The sequence below is a fragment of the Amblyraja radiata genome, chromosome 20 (genome assembly GCF_010909765.2).
Source record: "Amblyraja radiata isolate CabotCenter1 chromosome 20, sAmbRad1.1.pri, whole genome shotgun sequence".
Lineage (NCBI taxonomy): Eukaryota > Metazoa > Chordata > Chondrichthyes > Rajiformes > Rajidae > Amblyraja > Amblyraja radiata.
The window spans coordinates 19,177,709-19,198,435 of NC_045975.1; the positions used below are offsets into that span (position 1 = coordinate 19,177,709).

Below are 20,727 nucleotides of genomic sequence, written 5' to 3' on the forward strand. Positions count from 1 at the left end.
TTTCTTTCAAAAATAAAATATCCAGACATTCATAGATTTGATGAATTTCAGAAAATTGTACATCCTGCAGGTCAACTATAATTACAAAAAATAGTACATAGAAACTTACCAAGTTTCAGGTGCACTTCCAACATCAAAATATTAATCTTAATGTTCATTGTAAAAACAGAATTCAAAAAGCACAATGTGCAGATGCTACATTTGCCTCACTAAATCTAGCTTTCTTAAAACAGATTTGCCTTTGATATTTTTTCATTTGAACTCTCTTTACCATCCATTTATTATTATTATGTTCAGACAATATAATTGCTTTATTGAACAGTCTACACTATTAAGTGTTTGCCTCAACAAAAGACACATGGATGCTGGAGTAACTCAGCGGGTCAGACAGCATCCCTGGAGAACACGGATGGGTGCCTTTTCAGGTCCTGACTCTTCTGATTCACCACTAGGGGCGCTGCACTGGCAGCAGCCTCTACCTACAGCCTGTCTGTTATTTCTATCTTTTTTTTAATTTTTAGTTAGTCTAAAGTGTTGTGTTGGGGGAAACATTTACTTTTCTATGTGGGGGAGGGGGGCAGGGTAAGGGGGGAAACCGTTTCCCAGTCTCTTCCTGGCGGGGACGCGACTATTTCTCCGAGTCGCGTCCTCGCCCCCCACCTCGCGGCCTACCAGCTGGATCGGAGCGGCCTTTCCTGCCAGGGACCGGGAACCGGACCAGGGCTGCTACAGCGGCGGCGCAGCGCTGGAGTCACCGCGGAGTGGGCGATACCTACCTGGGTCGCCGTTTGGAGCTCCGGAGTGTTGGGCCGCTGCTCCAACATCGTGGAGCTCTGGTGCGGAGAGCTTCCAACGCGGGCGGCGCTGACCGTCATCGTGGAGTCCTGGGGCGCCTTGCAGAGGGCCTCCAGCAGCAGTCTCCACCCGGCGCGGCCTGCGGACTTTGTAAGCCGCCGATTCCGGTAGGAGGGGGCCGACTCTGGTGTCCACGCCACTGAGGACGTCCCGCAGCCCCGACGTCGGACTTACAACACCCCGGCGAGCGGTCCTGGACATCGGGCCGCCCGTAGCGGCAACTGCGGAGGGCTTGGGGAGGCCCTGACCACGAGGAACAGTGGAGGAAGAGACTGACTTTGGTGCCTTCCCACACAGTGGGAAACTTTGATTCTGCTGTGTGGGGATGTTTTATGTCAAACCCTATAGTGTGTTGTGTCCCTTTTTTTTATTGTATGGCTGTATGGGAATTTCATTTCACTGTGCCATCTGGCACATGTGATGAATAAATCTATCTTGTATCTTGTATCTTCATTAGCCTGATTATAGGTGGGGGTGGGGGAAGAAAGCTGGAAGAGACGAGGGGCAGGACAAAGCCTGGCAGGTAATAGGTGGATCCAGGTGAGGGGGCGGGGGTTGGTTTAGGCAGATGGTGCACAGATGGTGGCAGAGATGAAAAGACAGAGATGAAAAGACAGAAGGTGTGAGACAATGAAGAGCTATGAATTGTGAAATCTGGGGAACTCAAAGAGGAAGGGGGGAAATCCAGGAATATTAGGTGCGAGCCCAGGTGTTGCACAGTGGATAGAGGGGGTTGAGTGTCAGTGGATGATGCATTTAATGCAGAGGGTTGTGGGGTCAAAGGAGAGGACCAAGGGAATTCTATCCTTGTTCTGGTTGGGGGAGGGGGAGAGAGAGCAGAACTACGGGACCCAGCAGTGACATAGGTGATGCATCCATCTCTGACAGCAGCGGGAAAACCATGTGTACTAAAGAATGAGGTCATCTCTAATGTTCTAGAATGGAAAGTTTCATCTATGGTGCAGATGCAGAAGAGAGGGAGAAATTGAGTCGGGGAAAGCATCTTTGCAAGAGGCAGGGTGGGAAAATGTGAAGTCCAGATAACTGCGGGAATATGTAGGTTTGTAGTTGACGTCAGTCGATAGTCTGTCTCCTGTCTTCTGTAATTATAATTAAGTTTAAATTATCCTGGCACCTCTAAATTCTTATCCCTACATTCTCACATTCTTTGCAACCTGAAGCTCCTAGACAGTGTGACAGTCACTCCTCAACTATTCCATGTTGCTCCGTCACCTTTATGTGAGTTGTCGAAATGAAATGAAAAAGCCATCACTGTCACAACCTTGCTAAAACACACATTGTGTAAGTAAATCCAGCTGCCACACATTCACATTTTCCACTATTTAACAAGCAGTTTTGTCTTTTTTCAATAAATATATGGAGATTCGATTTGACCAGAAAGATCTACTGCAACCCTCCTACATTGACTAGGAAAGAAAATATGGAAAAGATAAATACAAAATGTAGTAATTTCCATATACCACAGCCAACATAACATGCATAAATTTTATATGACTGGCTCTTACTGAGAGCAAACAGGAAACCGTGTTCCACTCTATAATTACCTATTTATTCAAGTGTATTTTTAAACCCCACTGTAAATATCATAGATGAGAGCCTCACCTTTTGTATGCTGAACTATTCATTGCCCTAAAGATTTAAAAAATGCATATTTTACAATTGCAGTATTCAATATGTGCATCATTCTACTTTGCTCAGATTCATTTTACATCCAAAACATATAGAGGTAATGTTTCATTGACTTGATTCAGACTTTATCACATGCTTCATCAACAAACTTGCCAAAGCTTCAATGGTAGATTATAAATTTGAGACTAGTGCTCACACCATCCCGCTTCAAAACTGTTCAAAATATAACTGGAAGCATAATTTCACTCAGATGTTAAGGCACACCAAGTTTCCTGATGCCTAACTATTAATGACCTGAAAGTCAACGTTGAACTCCAATGCATTCAGTTTAAGTAAGTACATAATATAACTTCAACAATGGATTCAAACATGTTCATTCATATGCCAAAGATACAAAAAATGGAAAGAAACCTCTAAAAGCACATTATGAAACTTGGTGGTTAAATCAAATTCAAGCAGAAAAAATGTTAAATCATAGTATTCATCAACACAGGATTGCAAATTATTGTCACTAAATTTACAAACCAATTTTGAACATAAAATATCTTCCACCCTAGCAATTTAGATTCTTAAGATTTCACAACAAAGCACCATCAACCAGATAGGAATTGGTGTGTACTAAGAGGGCAAAATATTCACATCTTCCGGAGAATGCAGTTGGTAGAAATTAGCCACTTTAATTATCCTTCACTGACTAAAGTCCACAAACTCAGTTGTGTAACACTGTTTCATCTCAGCAAAATAAAGAGGACTCACTTGGGAGATATATTTCTGCTTTTCCAGGTATATGGCTTCATGAAACAAACTGGTGATGTCCTAAGAGCAGGTCTTTTGCACTCTTTGCACTTGGAGACACATGTTTAGTTGAAGAATAGACTGCACAATTTACACAGTAGGGAGAAGCTTCCCTTTGATAAACTGGTAAAACGTCTGTCAGAACAGCTGCAGCCACACAAAGCTTTCAATGGAGGTCAGTTTTTCTTTTAAAGTATGGTCAAGATTAAGGACAATTGTAAGTAAGCTGTGCATTCACAATCTTTGGTGTCTCTGAAATTCAGGGAAAAACAGAGCATATTGCAAATAAAAGACTTGTTTTTGCATCATATTACAGTTGGGCAATGGTCATATGTCCAGGGATCCTAACCTACCATCATCAACCAATATATAGGATCAAATGGGTTTTTTTAAATCATAATTTAGTGGAATATTTCTTAATTATTCAATGTAACAGTTTGTTGCAAACCACTATATGCATTAAAAAATTCCATACTTCAGTTTTATAACTGGCTTTTTATGAGTTTGAACCAGTGCACTCCTAGCACAGCTCCTTCAGTTTAAAAATTCAAGTTACACTGCATTGTGACCTTTTCTATCCATTAAAAAATATAAAACATTGACAGGATCGCCGATCAACTGGGTTTCTCTCGCCTTTAATATAACTCAGATCCCCGACAATAGAAATCATTGTGGCTCATCTGTGCATTGCCTCAAGCATTGGAGCACCCATCATTTCTTGGCGACTTAAAAAAATAGACTGACTGGAGTACTGAGCTTTCTTGATCAATACTGCTGTTGATATATTTTGGTTTGAATAAAAAAATATTTCCATTTATATAGCATCATTAACAGTCAATATGTTCCAAAGTTCTCAAGATGAAGTGTAATAAATTCTATCGTGCACAGAAATGTCACCATCAACTTCTGCACATTTAGACTAAAATATTATTATGGTATAAATGATTAAATAATTTGTTTTGGTAATGTGCTGATTGAGATATAAATATTGTTTAGGATACTGGAACTAACTTGATCTTCAAACAATAGCATGCAACCTTTTTGAATCTATTCGAGGAAAGGTACTCAGGCCACAAATTATCTTAGCAAAAGAAGACATCACTGGCATTGCAATGCCTCCACCGTAATGACAGCTAAGATTGTGAACTCAAATCCCTGAAGTTGGTCTTGAACTCATGATCTAACATGAACAGAAACGCACCAATTGACGTGTTTGAGACACAAGCCATTCAAATCTAAATGCTGCTTATTGGATTGACACAAAGTATTAAGCTTTTCCATTTCTGTTTCAGCATCATGTTCTATGCCCCTTTCCTATGTGTAGTCATTGACATTTGTCTGCTTAAATACTCATATTCTGTCCAGTTACATACTTTGCGCACCTTATCCTTCAATTTTTAGATATTCCTTGCGAACCTAGTGTTCTGTCACGTCTTGCATAATTTGCATGGCGTTGCATGGCTCAGACTTAGTTCAGGATTAAACCTAGTAGAATGCAATCCATACATCAAGCACTTCCTCCTCAGCTTTCATCGCAAGCCCTGTAAACAACAACAATTCTTTGACCTGAAGGATTAATTTAGTTTCTCTTTTTTACCAATGATGTGTGCTGATTATTTCCACCACTTGCCGTTTTTACTTAATCCCTTTAAATAGGCCCTATTTTTATTTAACCTTTCAGTCAATTTCCTATTCATACCCATGACTTTGTCCAAATTCACAGGTTTCAAGGTGTACTGTGTTATTAAGTTTCTCAGCCCATTTTCTTATCACTTGCAAGTGGTCAAGATCGGTCAGGTTATATTTTCCTATTCCCGTGATTAACTATGTTACTGATGTAAATATGATTAAAGTTAATCAATTCTGCTAATTCCAAGGATCAAAAAAGCTACATAATGGTTCTGTACACATGTCTATTTTGTCACTTTCTAAAATATGGACACATTAAATAGTTTGCATCTATTGGCACCTCCCAGGGCCGGATTTACGTATAGGCTTCAAAGGCTTAAGCCATAGGTCTTCAAGATCCAGGGGAGCCTCAGCAGGGCCGGATTTACCTATAGGCTAAAGCCGAGGGCCTCAAAATCTAGTGGGCCTCCGGCCAAGGTGTTTTTTTCCCCCAGAGTAAAAAAAATCCCGAGAAAAAAAAAATTGGAGTGCTATCAGCGTTTCCACTTTGACGGAAATTACTCGAAATTCTGGTTCCAGCCCGCATGCGCAGTGGGCACGGGCGGGTTCAGATCTCCATTTGCACTACACACAATCACCTCGTGTCTACTCCAGGTAAGTAGTGGAATATTGCGTTGCGGGAGTGCCGGTTTCTCTGGGCCGGGGGGGGGAGGGGGCTGCAGTGTCTGCGGCGCGGAGTCGGAGGCTCGCTGCGTGGGAGGTAGAGAGGGGAAAGGGAAAGAGGGGGGGGACGTGACAGGGGGAAATAGGGGGGGGTTGAGAGTGAGGGGGAGAGAGAGGGAGAGGGAGAGAAAGAGGGGGGAAGGGGAGAGTGGGGGAGAGAGGGAGGGGAAGGGGGGAAGAGAGAGATGGGGAGGGAGGTGGAGGGAGAGGGAAAGGGGGATTATCTTTAGTGAGATTGCAAAATTAAGGTAGGTTTTAGAGCAATTATATTTTCTCCTCCATATGAATAATATCAAACAATTGGAATTACTTTATTTTCCTTGATAACAATACTGAAAAATATGAATTCCATAGTTTGCGACTTTCATTTTGCATCATATTTTTAATGTGCACACACTAACACAGTCGAACAGTAACAGGCAATCAAATCAACACACAACATTTTCTAAAAAAAGGTTTTATTTACTGCAAAAACTTACAGTATTTTATTTGCAGTGTTTGCATGCTCCTTTATAATATTTTACATAACATTTTACAGTACAACTTGATTATTAAAACAAGGACAGCTTCAATTCTTGATTTAAAAAAATGTATACAACAATGATCCCAATCATCCCATTCCACTCAACCAAAATTATTTCTGAAATATTGGTCATAAATTTGGTGCAAAAATGCTCCAAAATAAGGCTCAGGATACACCAGAGAGCATCTAAAACCCCAGAGCTTCCAGGGCCCGCTTAAGGCCCCGGCCGCAAGGATCTTTGAGCTTTGCGCTTGTGATATGCGCTGCGAGCACTTATTTCACATACATTTTTTGTAATCCTGCCATGCCACCCCCTTTTTGAAAAGCTTCATATGGGCCTGGTGTATAATATCTTTGACACTGTCATAGGCCTTTCTTACATATGCTGTCACAATGCACTGTAGTCTCTAAACAAGACTTCAGTAATTTTCCTTGCCCTCCATTTCAGAATAATAGTGTTCTAAGCCGATAACTCGACACCAGCACTGGCAATACATAAAAAGCGCAGCTTTCCAGCCCTTATCTCATTGGCCAGGCTCGGCTGCACATCGGTGTCAATCTGGTGGACTCTTCCATCTTCCTCTCGTCGTGGGGGTGGGGGAATGGGAGGGGCCTCACAAGTGGAATAGCCTAGGGCCTCTTTTCATCTAAATCCGGCCCTGGCACCTCATCAGGGAGCACGAGTATTGTTTTAATGATCATTAGTTTCTTACAACTTGCAACCAAGTATCTTTCAGAACTCTAGGAAAAATGTAATCCATCACTGGGGATTTATTTGCCTCCAGCTCATTTTGCCCTTCTATGCTTTCCATCATACTAATACTGAAATAATTCATTATACAAGATATCAATGTTTCAGAAGAGCACATTGGTTGGATCCTTACTTGTTGATAACTAAAGGAAGCAATCATTTAGATTGGGGTGTTTTTTAATCATTAGTTACAAACCAATTTGGATTTTTTGTAAGGATTTTATTTCTATTCTGACTATCCTAATATTGAAAAGGGGGGATGGGTAATACTTCTTTCACTTTTATGTTCAGAATCCACTGCAATGCCTATTTCTGTCTATTTTAATATATTTTTACATTCTTAGTAAGTGTCAAAGTTGTACCGCACTGTAATGAGACAAAGTTACAAAATACGCCGGTTCCTCCTTTGTTCTCCCCCCTCCCCCACAGCGGTTCCACCACACTGGGTCCCCTTTGTCCATACCACCCTCCCTGTTATCCATTGTTCTCCCCCCTTCCTTAAGACGCAACCCCCCACCCCCCCACGCCGCGTCCTCCACTGTGCTTCCTCTCCCCTCCCTCATGGCACCAGGCTTCACCACTGCCGAGGCCCCATCGCAGAGAGGCTTCACCGCCGCCACCGAATAGATGGGAGAAAACCGATCTTATTGAACCATATCTTGCTGTTTTCATAAACTCATCAACTAACACTTGTTTGGCTTGTAATCATAACACTGCCCAACTCAATCCCTGCCTTGGCTCATTTGCTGTTACAACAAAGCATATTTGGTTTTTCCACACCCAATGTCCACAACACGTCTCTCATGGCCTCTCTTGTTGAACACCACAAACTGTGGCACAATAGCTGGATTTTTAAAAAAAAATCTCACATTTGCTTTGAAATCCTTCTAACCTTGTTATTACTTTATAAATATCCATGCTTTTCAAATTCTGGCCCTTGATTAAACCACCAATTTTAGCCACTTTAGCATTAGCAGCCTTACTTTCCATTGCTAATATCCCTCTTAAAATTTAGATTTTAACTTTTGGACTTGCGAGTGCTGTTGCAGGATTCCCAAAAAGTTAATCTGCAAGTCGAATCAGCAGTAAAGAAAGCAAAAGCAATGCTAACATTTATTTCGAGAGGGCCTATATACAAAAACAGGGATGTAATGCTGAGCCTCTGTAAGGCACTGGCCAGGCCGCATTTGGAATATGATATGCAATTTTGGGCACCATATTTGAGGAAGGATGTGCTGGCTCTGGAGATGGTCCACAGGAGATTTACAAGAATGATCCCAGGAATGAGTAGGTTCACATATGATGAGCGTTTGACGACACTGGCCCTACACTCGCTGGAGTTTAGAAAAATGACGGGGGACCTCATTGAAACGTACAGAATAATGAAAGGCTTGGATAGAGTGGATGTGGAGAGGATGTTTCCAATAGTGGGGGAGTCTAAGACTTGAGGTCATAGCCTCAGAATTGAAGGATGTTCTTTTAGGAAGGCGATGAGGAGGAATTTCTTTCGTGAGACGGTGGTGAATCTGTGGAATTCTTTGTCACAGAAGGCTGTGGAGACAAAGTCAGTGGATATATTTATGGTAAAGATAGATAGATTCTTGATTAGTGTCAGAGGTTATGGGGTTAGGAGGGAAAGATACATCAGCCATTATTGAATGGCGGAGTAGACTAGATGGGCCGAACGGCCTAATTCTGCTCATATCACTTATGATTTTGTGACATGGCACATATGATTAAAGGCTTCATTAAAAGCTAACATGGACTAGCATTAATTATTGCTTGATTAAATTCTTTTGAGGAGACATGACATTTTTTCTTAGAATAAATATGCAAAGCATGTTACAGTTTCCCAAATGGTAATAGTAAATGTCAACAATTTGGAGCAGAGGTGACTTTGAATTACTTAGAGCATTTTCATCTGCACTAGTTTAAATACGTTAACAACATTTCCGTTTTCAAAGAAATCTCTCCATATAAACAGGGTAAATATGGAACCAAAATATTAGTTGTAGAATCAAATAGCTCAGCCTAATCTTGTTTCCCTCAACCATTGCAGAGATATAAAACCAAAAGCACACATGAATAACATAAGGCCGCCTGTGTTAATGTTGATAATAGATAAATCAATCCAAAGTCGCAATCCATAATAGATTTTTCTAAACATGAATTAGTGACTGATGTGTATCTATAGGCTGAGTAGGATGAGATTTTAATGACTGCGCAATTGTCAATACCTTCACTTCAGACTGCCACAAGTTTTGCCATAAAGGAAAACTAAAGTTTGTATACATTTCCATACTAAAAAATGGATTAAAAATAATCGATCTATGTCAATCACAATCCATTGTACGTGCTGTATTTAGATTAGAGCCCCAAGTCCATATCTGAAATTGCTTGAATACAGGCTTTAAAACTTAAGTATCTGAAACAATAAGCTAACAGAATTAAGCACAAAATCAAAACCTCGGCTACTGTTGTTAGAAGATGTAGTCTTGTTGGTAGGTAGAAATTGCAAACAGCTTGTATTAAAGTTTATTTTTCCCGTAAATTCTTAGACAGTAAACAATTTCCCCACAAATAATTACTGTAATTTTGTACAAATGTCAAGGAAAAACGTGGTACAAAGTGAATTTTACAGTGAACACATGGATGTTGGCTGCCACTTAGATAAAATTTGTACTGTATGGCAATTGAATGGGCACACCTAGAGACAGACAAAGGAGAGACAATAAAGCAAAATCAATTTTAAATAAATAAAACATTAAACATTAAAACATCTGATCAACATTAAAGGTTCAATCCTTATTACCATCTTTATATAAATGTTATTTAATCTGGACTCTGCACAATAGTTATCTGACATATCATTCTCCTCAAATATAAATCCACAATTAACTTGTGGTGCGGGTGGACAGGAGTAATGATTATTTAATGGTTTTAGTTTCTTCAAGACATTTTTTCCCAATAATATAAAAACAGGGAGCCATTTTAGTTTCTTTGAATTACCTGCTTTGCCAAATTCCTACAAGGTTCAAATCAGATTTGTTTTGTGGTACGTTATGCTGTAAAGGAAGAAGAATGCCACTTACGATAAAAGGATTTCTCATCACCTCTGTATTGTGCTTGATGTCCAAACATGAACATCAAACAGGAAATACTGAATGCCAGCATTCATTTATGTTGATTTTAGAAAATAAGCGTTCCAACAATTGATGTTTCCACTTACCAATGATACATAAAGAATGGAAGGCAGTACATCAGAATGTACAATAACTAGCTGCTTTGGAATGACTTCAGATGTTGCTTCCGTACCATGGAATTCTCCCTTGTGACATCAGAGAATAGTTGCTCTGTAACATTTCTGAGAAGAATGAAGCTATAAAAACAAACATTTTATAATGTTGCACCCTGGAGGTGCACAATAAATGGAAAAGTACTTTTGCTCACAAAAATACTTATGAAATCTGATTTTGCTTCTGAAGTAAAGAATTTATATCAGCGGGACATCAAGAACTTGCTATGAAAATGTAGTATTTGGCCACGGTAATCATTCTAGAGATTGCATTTTGAAATAGCAAGCAATCATTCACCAAAATTCAACAAGAATTTCAACCAACAGGACTCATTATGATATCAGCAATGATAACGATAATCCTCTACAAGATTTGAACTAACAAGTTTACCTATCTTGGGAAATGTCAATTCTATTGCAAATCAAAGGGCAAAGGGCACATTCGATGCCTTCCAGATTACACCCAGCCTTGTCCATTGTATAATTCATGAGCATTTCGCTTTCTCCAAGCAATGTCTTCGGAACTGATACATATTACAGCAATGGCACAACACCAAAATGAATGTGGCAATTTATTTTGTATTAAAACTTGTTTTAAGTTGTAGCACTGAAAATACTTTTCTATGTAGTATCCAGTCAAGCAAAAACTAAGTTGTGCATTATGTTTAGTATGTACGATTGTTCATGGAGTTATCATTCATGAATGACCAGTGCTGCTGTTCTGTTATTCATCAGCCAAAGTCATCCCTGTCCCACCTCCGCACCACAATCACCCCTACTCCTTACAAATACTCAATCTTACTTGCTACTGCTAAGCCTAGATACTAAACTTGCCATTATCAACAAATCCTTCCAAATCCCATAGACAAGGATGGTTCAAATTTCCTCAAGCTCTTGAATGTCAGCCCTTCTACTGCCCTTCTAATTTTGGCTGTGGACACTCTTGTGCTATCCAATTTCCCCACCTCTGGCCAAAACGAAAAAACCTGACGCACTTCTCAAATACCTTGAGTAAAAGAACAATAAACCCTGCATTCCAGTCTATGGAGCAAAAACAAGTATATCTGCAGTATAAGTGAGTTCGATATTCCGACTGCGCATGGCCAGGTCATAGGTCACTCTGCATAAGCATTGCTGGAAGCAGTGCAGCTGTGTACATGTAGACCTTCATTTCATCTGTATTTTCCAGCTTTGATTCTTCTAGGTAAGATACTGCTTTCAAACTAGTTGTATTTATTGTTCCTTTGTACAAAGCTACGATGATTTTGTTGTTTTTATTGCTTTATGCTTTGGTGAATGAGCGCGATCGTACTGCTGCGTGGGGTCAGGGTCCGTGGTCAGGGTCGGGCCTGGGTCTCTGGCGTTGCGGGTGCTGTTGAGTTGCTGCTGGGCCCCTTCCCCTCCCGGGTGTCCTGTCCCTGTCCGGGGGCAGCCGGAAGTGTCCGGGGTGGCCCTGGGCTGGCGGGGCACAGGCCCTGACTTGCAGCCGGCCTCTCAGGGGGGAGCAGTCCCCCAGCGGGCCAGGGACCGTCGGCTGCACCTCTCACCTTGCCCAATGGCTGTCGGTTGGCCCCCTTGTTCATCGGCGGGGATGCACACGGGGTGCTGTGATGACTCGGCGGGTCAGGCAACATCTCTGGAGAAGGGTCTCGACCCGAAACGTCGCCCGTTCCTTTTATCTGGGGATGCTGCCTGTCCAGCTGATGTGCTGCAGCGCGTTGTGTGTATCCCCGTTGATGGCTCTTGCTCGGCTTTCACCGGGACACTCAAGGAGGCGACGGGGCGGTCCAGTAGTGATTCGGCCGTGCGTGCGGTGCCGGGGACCCAGGTTCAATCCTGGCTGCGGATGAGGCGCGGGTCTATGCGCGCAGCAGCCGAGAATGTCTCTCCCGCCGGTCCAGTCTCTCCCCTGTCTCCCTCTCTCTCGCTGTTATACCTCGCTCTCCCGCTACCTGGCACCCCCGTTCCTCAGACTAAATATATTTTTACACATAAGTTATAAATAAAGATAAGAATTTATACACAGTTTGTCCAGCCAGCGCTTTGTTAGCTTTTTCTTTATGGCGAATGACCTTTGACAAATCCCATGATTCCCTGCGTTTTTTGGAATACCGAATTCGCTTATTCCTAGTCTAATTGGTTCCGTAAGTGAATGGAAAGCGAGGCAAAACAAACACCTGCATCAAAAGACACCAACTTTGCAAGATAAAAAAACATAAGAAATTTTACATCTGGTTTAGTACAACAGCACCATTACCAAACACTTAGCCAAGTATATTAAAATGAAACCTCTTAAAGAACAATCCTACATACAATTTAGCCAAAACAATTCCGTTTAGCATTTATTATCCTCCATAATCTTTGAAATGTGGGCCCTTAATTGTAACAGATTTAAGGAACACTCTTCATGCGGCTGAATGTTCCTAGGTGCTTCAAGGTAGTTACATAAAATTTAATCACAACTGAAGATAATTATAGCAGATAGACGATAATGTTTTATAGAGTAGGAATATTAGCAGGAATAGTGGGAATGGAGAGGCTTCCAAAATTGTAAGCCCTGGAAATCAAATATGATCAATAAATATGAAATAATCAGCAATATTCACAGTACATCAAAAAGAATTTTAGACAAAGAATAGTGAAGGGTGATAGATTTGGACGTTTTTGTAAATCTATTTATTGAGATCTTCCAAAAATACATCAGCAAATCCTATTTCTTTGGTAGTTTTAAGTAGTCTCTTGAGATTGAGGGCGACTTGCTTACACTCCATTTTCATGGATTCTGAAGTAACTGTAGAAGCCAATGTGGGAACGGAAGCCAAGCCAAAAATTGAGCATTTTTTTCCACAATTAATGAAGTGTTTCTGTATGCTCCTGATGGGCAGACTCTAGTTTCCCAATGCCATTATAATTGCTCCTCCTCTACTTTAAACTATCATGAGACAGGGATTCCCAAGAATGTTGGATTGTCCCCACCCCTCCATGGAAGCTTTGAGCACTTCCTTGAGCATTTTCCTCTATCAGCTTAGTAACCTCTTCAATGCGCTATTTACAAAGTGACAGGATGATCAAGTAGAAGTTTACCTGAACAAATTGGACACTGGAGATGAGAAGATAAATGGAACGACAAATACTAAAATTATCTCTTGGATCTTGAACAAACCTTACTCAGAAGAACACATGTGACCCTGCACATCATTTGCTTTCCCAACTGAATCTCATATCCCTCTATTAGAGAAATCTCCTCATCTTGGCCTTAAGTATATTCGTGACTTGGAGTCAATAAATAATTCCAAAGATTCTCAGCCCTCTAAGTGCTGAAATTGATCCTGGTCCCTTATCTGGAGGTTGTGACCCCAAGAGGAAACAGCCTCTCAACAAATATCACATCAATCACTCTCAGAACCATGGATAATTCAACACTCATTCTTCTAAAATCCTGTACATATGTTACTTAAACAACCTTCTCATCTCATAAATGTAGTGCATCTAGGCTGCACAGATTCCATTACAGGAATATCCTTCCTTGAGAATGCAGAGCAAAACTGCACTAAGGAGCACAAATAATATATTCCTAAAACCCCAGAACAAGATTATCAAGATTTCCTTACTTCCTATTCCAAATACCTTGCAACAAGGCCAACAGGCTATCTGCCTTCTTATAATGTTTTGTTTCTCCATTTCATGAATCCTTGATACCAAGGGTGGGTAGGGATAGAGAGAACAGTTTGTTCAAGATAGAAGAAAAGATTTGGAAATTAAAACTGCACATCAGAATCTTGGAATGATGAGCAGTTTTGACAGACTAAAGGAGGACATAATACTACTTTATTTGTTCCAGCCTGCTCTGGCAGTTAATGACTCAACAGCTGTCTACCATATCCATTCAAATCTACATCCCCTGCACTTAGGATGTAAGCCGTAGAAAATGAAAATATTTGATGCCAGATTTTTTAAAAATCACCAATTTCATCCTGGTTACCTTATTTTTAAGTTGCCTTCTTCAGAGAAGAATCAGTTGGTAACTGCTGCCGAAGTACAATAAAATAATCCTTTAAGAATGATAATGACTCAATTGCAACTGAACACCCGAGCTTGGTTCAATCAAAATAAACGGATTCATTCTGTTGTAGAGAAAATTGCACATTAATGGAGAGAATCAGTCTAAAATGGAATCCATTGTATTCGACAACCCAAAGGAAGTTTATTCCTCCACTAAAGATTTACATAAAATGCTGGAAGAACACAGCAGGACAAGCAGCATCTCTGGGTCTTGCTCGAAAACAACACACATTCCGTCTCTCCAGACATGCTGCCTGTCCCGCTGAGTTACTTCAGCATTTTGTGTTTATCTTCCGTGTAAACCAGCATCTACAGTTCCTTCTACACATTATTCCTCCAGTCAAGACAACTTCACTAACTTTAATTCTGTGTTGAATTATTTGGAAAATACACAAGGTTTAGGGAATCCTAGTCCAAGACATGCATCTTGTCCACGCCAGCTTCAAATTTAACAACTAATCCAAAAGACTATCTATTGGTCGGTATAATGCCTAATATCAGGAACAAACTCAAACCCATGTATCAAATGTATCAAAACCATGTATCGAACCCAAACTTACATCTTTATTACATGATACCTACTTAGAAATCTGCAATTCCAATTGGATGACATAGACAAACATTTTGTGATATCAACCCTTCCACAATTTTGGATTTCCTTATTACTCCTTCCATGATATGTTAAAATGAAAGACAGAGCTTTGGAAAGGGGTGGGTTGGGAATGTGGAAAAGGTGCTGTAGATATGCTGAAATAAATGACGCAAATGGGACAAGATGGTGAAAAGAAAGTGCATGATATAACAAGATATTAGTGCAACAAAAAAAAAAGACACAATTAGAAAGCAAAAGCTTTCTGTTACAAGTAAAAGCTTTTGATGATGGTGGAGGTGCAGCTGGGCCCATGATAGACTGGGCTGGGTCCACCACTCACTGCATTCCGCTTGTTGGAATGTCTATACCAGGCCACGCTGCAACCAGCCAGGATTTTGACTGAATACAAAATCTGTTTACATAAATATCTATAACATTCTTAATTGCATTGATATCATTTCATTTATTAGCTAGACATTTCAGTGGGTTTAAACATTTACCATTCACATCTGGGAGAGACAGCTGAATCCATAACACTCTACTGAGTTTTAAATTTTGTCTGCTACTTCCAATAATTTGACCCGAGGAGATTCTCTGCAGGACCGATCAAGCTCAAGTTTCCATCACCAGCATCGAGCTGGTGAAGATGATAATCAAGGTTAATACTGTATTGGGTTGAACACTCATGCTGGGTCCCCAAACACAAAATATTCAATTTAACAGGAGCTATCTTTTATGTAATTCACAAAACATTATACCTTTTTGTATCTACAGAAAACATCTGTTCAGACATCTCAGACCTCAAACCTGCCACAAAGGTCCTAGTCTATCAGGCAGCAGTGATTCCTGCTCTCCTATACAGGTCTAAGACATGCACCATCCATTGCAGGAATTCAAAACACTGGAGAGGACCACCAACACTGTCTCCACAAAAGTCCCCACATCAACTGGCAGGATAAGCAAACCAAGACAACATCTTAAGCGAACCACATAATCCAAAAGTGACATCAGGCCTCCAAACAGCCGCGCCGAACCTCACAATGGCAAAAGAATAAGACAAAAAAAATGCTTCGTAAGTGATCGCAAAGCCTCTCTAGAAATAAAAACTGCAATTCTGTCATCAACTAGTCCACGAACTGAGAACAGCATCCCCAACGGTATTCGGGATCTCAAATCTCTTTATTAGAGTCAGAGTCATACAACATGTAAATAGGACCTTCGGCCCAACTTGCTGATGCCATCCAAGATGTCCCATTTAGACGAGATCTACCTGTCTGCATTTGGCCCATATCCTTCCAAACCTTTCCTATTCATGTATCTGTCCATACTATTGGAAGCATGTAGAAGACTAACAACAAAAAAAGGAGTGCCCTTCTTTCCTTAGTATTCACCCACCTGCCTAGTCAATCACCTCCTTATCCACCAGTGGTCAAATCTGTGGATTCCGCATTAGCCTCATCAGCCAATTAAGAATCCATAGAACTGGAGTGGAAGCAAGTCCCCCTTAACACCAGAGGATTGCTTCACGATTCATAATTAACAAACAATATCAAACTAAATTTTCTTGAACTGAAGTATTTCAACAAGATTCGGATAGTTGCCTCAAAAAAAGCTGGTAAAACTTTTTTCGTAATTCAAGGCATGGTGGTTGGGGAAAAAAATAGTTGAGATACAGCAATGGAGAATTAAGCACCTGGTATTACACCTAACTTCACCTAGATCTAGCCATATGGAGAATAATCATCTGTACTGTATCCAATGATACCACTAACATTTTGATTCTGAGCAATGTATTCCCATTGATGTTTCTTATTGTGGTGTTATTGCCCTCTTCCTTTATCCTCCCCCTTCCTTCCTCCCCACCCCCCCATACATCCACATAGGCAAACTCCCAAACATAGTGCAAGATTTTGCTACTGTCGTACAAGATAATTAACTTTAAAATTACTGTATACCAACTCTGTTGAGGTGGGAGTCCTAAACCTATCCACCTCTGCCACTCAATGGATTTTTGCTTTGATTACAATCCATTGTTTTGCCAATGTTCTTGTATCCCACGTCCCACCAACATCCATCCCAACAACGGGAAAATGTGTTGGTACAAATTGGGCTTCAGCGAATCTCAAAACATCTCCCGCCAGACAACAAGATGTAAAAACGTTTATTTCAAGAAAAGTCATTACGACGAATTACTTTATTTTGCTTCGGACACATTATTGCAGCCTGCAAAGGACTTAAATTACCAATAAGCAACTCTGGCCAAAGGCTGTAATAAAACAAACTGCAACTTTATAGTTATGTGCTTAAAACGTATCTCCGGGGTTAGATACGTGACCGCTCTTGTGCTGTCCCGCCAGCTGACCATTTAGAACACATTCTCGCCCAGTTAACATAACCATGGGCTATATTTTAAACATCACATCGTCCCGAAGTAATAAAACTACGCGAGTAACGGTGGTCATTTTTTAATCTTTCTGTGAAATTACCATTGATCCATCAAAAACATTGGCAACCTGAACAGGTTCACCATGTCTGATTACACTGTTAAAATAAAGCCCTAACTGGACGGGAGTTGGAAAACATTCCCATCTGTATGTGCCAAATTAAGGACGATGTCTGCCTAAAACGGCATCATCAGCTGAATTCGCCATTACCAAAAAGGATTCGACACGAAGCGTTATAATCCTGGTGCGAGGATCGACCCGCTGGACAGCACCTGGCGCACCACTATTTCACTTACTCCAAGATCATCCTGCCTAACAGCGAAAATAATCAGCTTTCCTGGATAATGAAAATCGCCCATCTGTCAAGCCCTCTGAAAAAAAATTGACCTTTCTCTACATATTACTTTTACGTTCTGTCGGAAACAAAGAGATATAAATCATATAAATATATATATGATTTATATCTCCAATATATATATATATATATATTAAAAGCAATGGTATTTTAAATCATTGTCCTCGATTAAATGAGAGTCCGGACTAGGGTGTGGGTGACAGGAGGCAATGTTTCCGCGGATAATAAACATGAGGTAGGGACCGTTCGCCAGCCGGTGTTTAGACAAGAGAAACTGGACAGTTTATGCCAGGAAGTCGGCACAGATACTCAGATCCGCAGCGACACGTGGGTCGGAGAATCGCTGAAATAGAACCATGCCGATTCATTGTTTCTATCCCAGGTCGGCGGAGGGTATTTACATATCAATCTTCCAGCGAGTGAAGCGGCGCTGATGCTGGTTACCACTGATGGGACCTCTGGACGGTGATTCCCGTTCGAAGCTGCATTATCAGCCCAGCCTGGTTTGCGCATACCACCGCAAACATAATCATCGTTTACGAACAAGCCGGATTGAAGAGCTCCCCCTTACTATGCAAACAAATCCATAGGTGTTAATACAATATACACGCGAACCGAAATATTTATTTAGTCATCTTCCCCTCCTTTTACATGTTCCGTGGAAAGCCGCGCTCTCTGGCGATTCCCCTCTCTCATCCTTTCAACACACCTTTTGTTTGGAAGGTACAGTACAGAGTTACTTTATTCCCAGCCACCTGGTACCTAAATAAATGCCAGAAAACCAATGCACTTTCCTTTAGGAAATCCTCACTCTCCTATACAAGACCTCCAAAAGTATTGGTTTAAAAAATAAAGGCACCGAGAATCATCACCCACATAATCATCTGCTGTTCTGGGTCTGTCGTGACTGTAGCTGTAGACTTGTCGGTCAATAAAACCGCAGAAACGTTATATCAGACCACCGTCGCCTAAGAAGATTAACAAAGCTAAATGCTGTGCAATTGACTAAAAGCCTGGCTTCAAGAAGGTTGGGGGACACATGATTGTATTTGATGAGTCCAGTACCATCTACAATGCAAAAGAAACAGGGCATGCCCAAAAACTGCAAATGACTAGGACAGCAGGTAACGCCTATTGTAGTCTCAGACAACAGATGGACAAGCTTTGCGTTCGTACTGTATGGTATAACGCATCAATTCTTTCAAGCACACTTACATAATCTAAAACATTACCCACTTCCTTTCGGAAGCACCCGAAAAGATGGCAGAAATATTCAGATTTTAATTATATATATCTTTTCTAACAACGCAGTTTAACTTGAAATAACATATTACATCACAATTCTATTTTTAAAATTCCAATTTGATTACACTTAATCAACATTGTTCAAACGAAAGCACCGAAAGGGATATCCCCGGACTCCAGTTACTACAAAGTACACTCAAGCTTGGCAGTACCACAGATGAACATGCAGCAATGCTGCTCAGCAATACTTCGAACAGAGAATAAAACTGTTTCCTATGTAGAATTTCTCAACAATTACAAAATTAAAACGCTGTTAGCATCACAAAGAAATATTTAAATTGTGCAGGATATCATTACACTACAAGCTGCATTATAAGACTCTCCATTAGCCTGATACAATAATAAGTGAAACAGTTATTGATATTGACTAGTGAATGTCATTAAAATTTGCGCAAACCTGTCTGTCCCTTTCCAAGCGTTTTTTCCAGTCGATATGGTCCCACATATTGAGCATGTTGGGCTCCCCCGATTTCTTTACCCGTTGACATTTTGACCGGGCTTTAACAAAACAAAATCCTTTGCAGATCCACTAATTGGTAGGTTTTATGTAAATTTTCTTTTTTCCTGCAATTATTTTTTGCAAAAAATAAAATGAAAAGGGCTATGATCCATACACTATTGTGCTGCACGCCAGTTCTACACCATGAAACAGTAGATACGATGCTTTACGCTGAGCAACCCAAAATGCTAGCGGAAGCGTCTTGACGCGCAATGATTGACATTACAACGAGCCACACATTGCAATGAGGCTCCACAAGAGCCGCTGCAGCAAACACCAGCCAGATTGCAATGTAATAAGGAACTTCAGGGCGAAGTCACTTTTTAATTATTTTTTTAAGTTATATATTTAGAAAGTGACTGATAATAGAAATAAACTCGGAAATGAAAGCGATGCCTCAGAAAATAATAATGCACAAGACTGTTTCCAAGCCAAATGCAAAACTACAAAACCCACAGTGCACTGCTTCTAGCAGGCACCTGTTCAGTGCTTTATGTAATGTTGAGCTGGTGATTTTAAAATTTCCGCCCTCAAACGTTGTAGGAGCCCATCGACTTTGCACAGAAGTCGAAATATATTTTAGCACGAAGCTGCCTGTCCCTGGTTACGCAATAGTTTGTGGGTGTGTGTCACTTTGAACCCAGCACGCTGTGGTTGGGATGCTCCGCTGAAAGGCGGCTACCCTGAGGAGGGGCTGCACTCTCCGCCAGGGCGCGCAAGTGCGCTCTCTGTTTCTCCCCCCGGGTATCAGGTGCATCGCATGGAGCTTAGCGGGTTTACAAAGAAAGAAAGAACATGGGGTGGAAATTATGTATTCATTTATCACCCACAACAGCAGGCTGTCGCAATGTATGTTTAATTTGAAGATTAATGGAAACACTGGGGCTCTTAAAGAAACAACGACTTCAATCGCCTCTTAAAGCAGCAATGAATTGACAATATTTCAGTTTGTACGAACACGATTAACTCCTTCAATCCCCCCCATCGAAGCTCAATTCATTTGCATGCCTTCCCTCCGAAATGGTGTGATTCTAAGACTGCGCACTTGTTCTGGATTCTCCCACGACAGGAAATAGTTACGCTGTATTAAATCTAAATCCCGAATTCATTTCAAATACTTTGATCAGGTCATCCCAAGGCTTATAAGATCAATGGGATACAACCAATTCCTACAATATCTTCTCATAATATAATCCTTTAAACCCTGGTATAATTCTGGTGAAGTGTGGTGCCCCATTTCAGAGTCAAT

The 20,727-nt window shown here is 40.8% G+C and overlaps 1 protein-coding gene across 2 annotated transcripts in view; it reads right to left on the reverse strand.

Annotated features, from left to right (window-relative positions):
* brsk2 (BR serine/threonine kinase 2) overlaps nucleotides 1-19,646 on the reverse strand; it is a 705,112-nt gene extending 685,466 nt beyond the window's left edge. For both annotated transcript variants that reach the window (XM_033038920.1, XM_033038919.1), the window contains exon 1: nucleotides 19,377-19,646. In XM_033038920.1, the coding sequence (XP_032894811.1) occupies nucleotides 19,377-19,467 (91 nt within the window). In that variant the 5' untranslated portion in view covers nucleotides 19,468-19,646. The remainder of the gene's footprint in view (nucleotides 1-19,376) is intronic.
* Nucleotides 19,647-20,727: the final 1,081 nt, after the last annotated feature.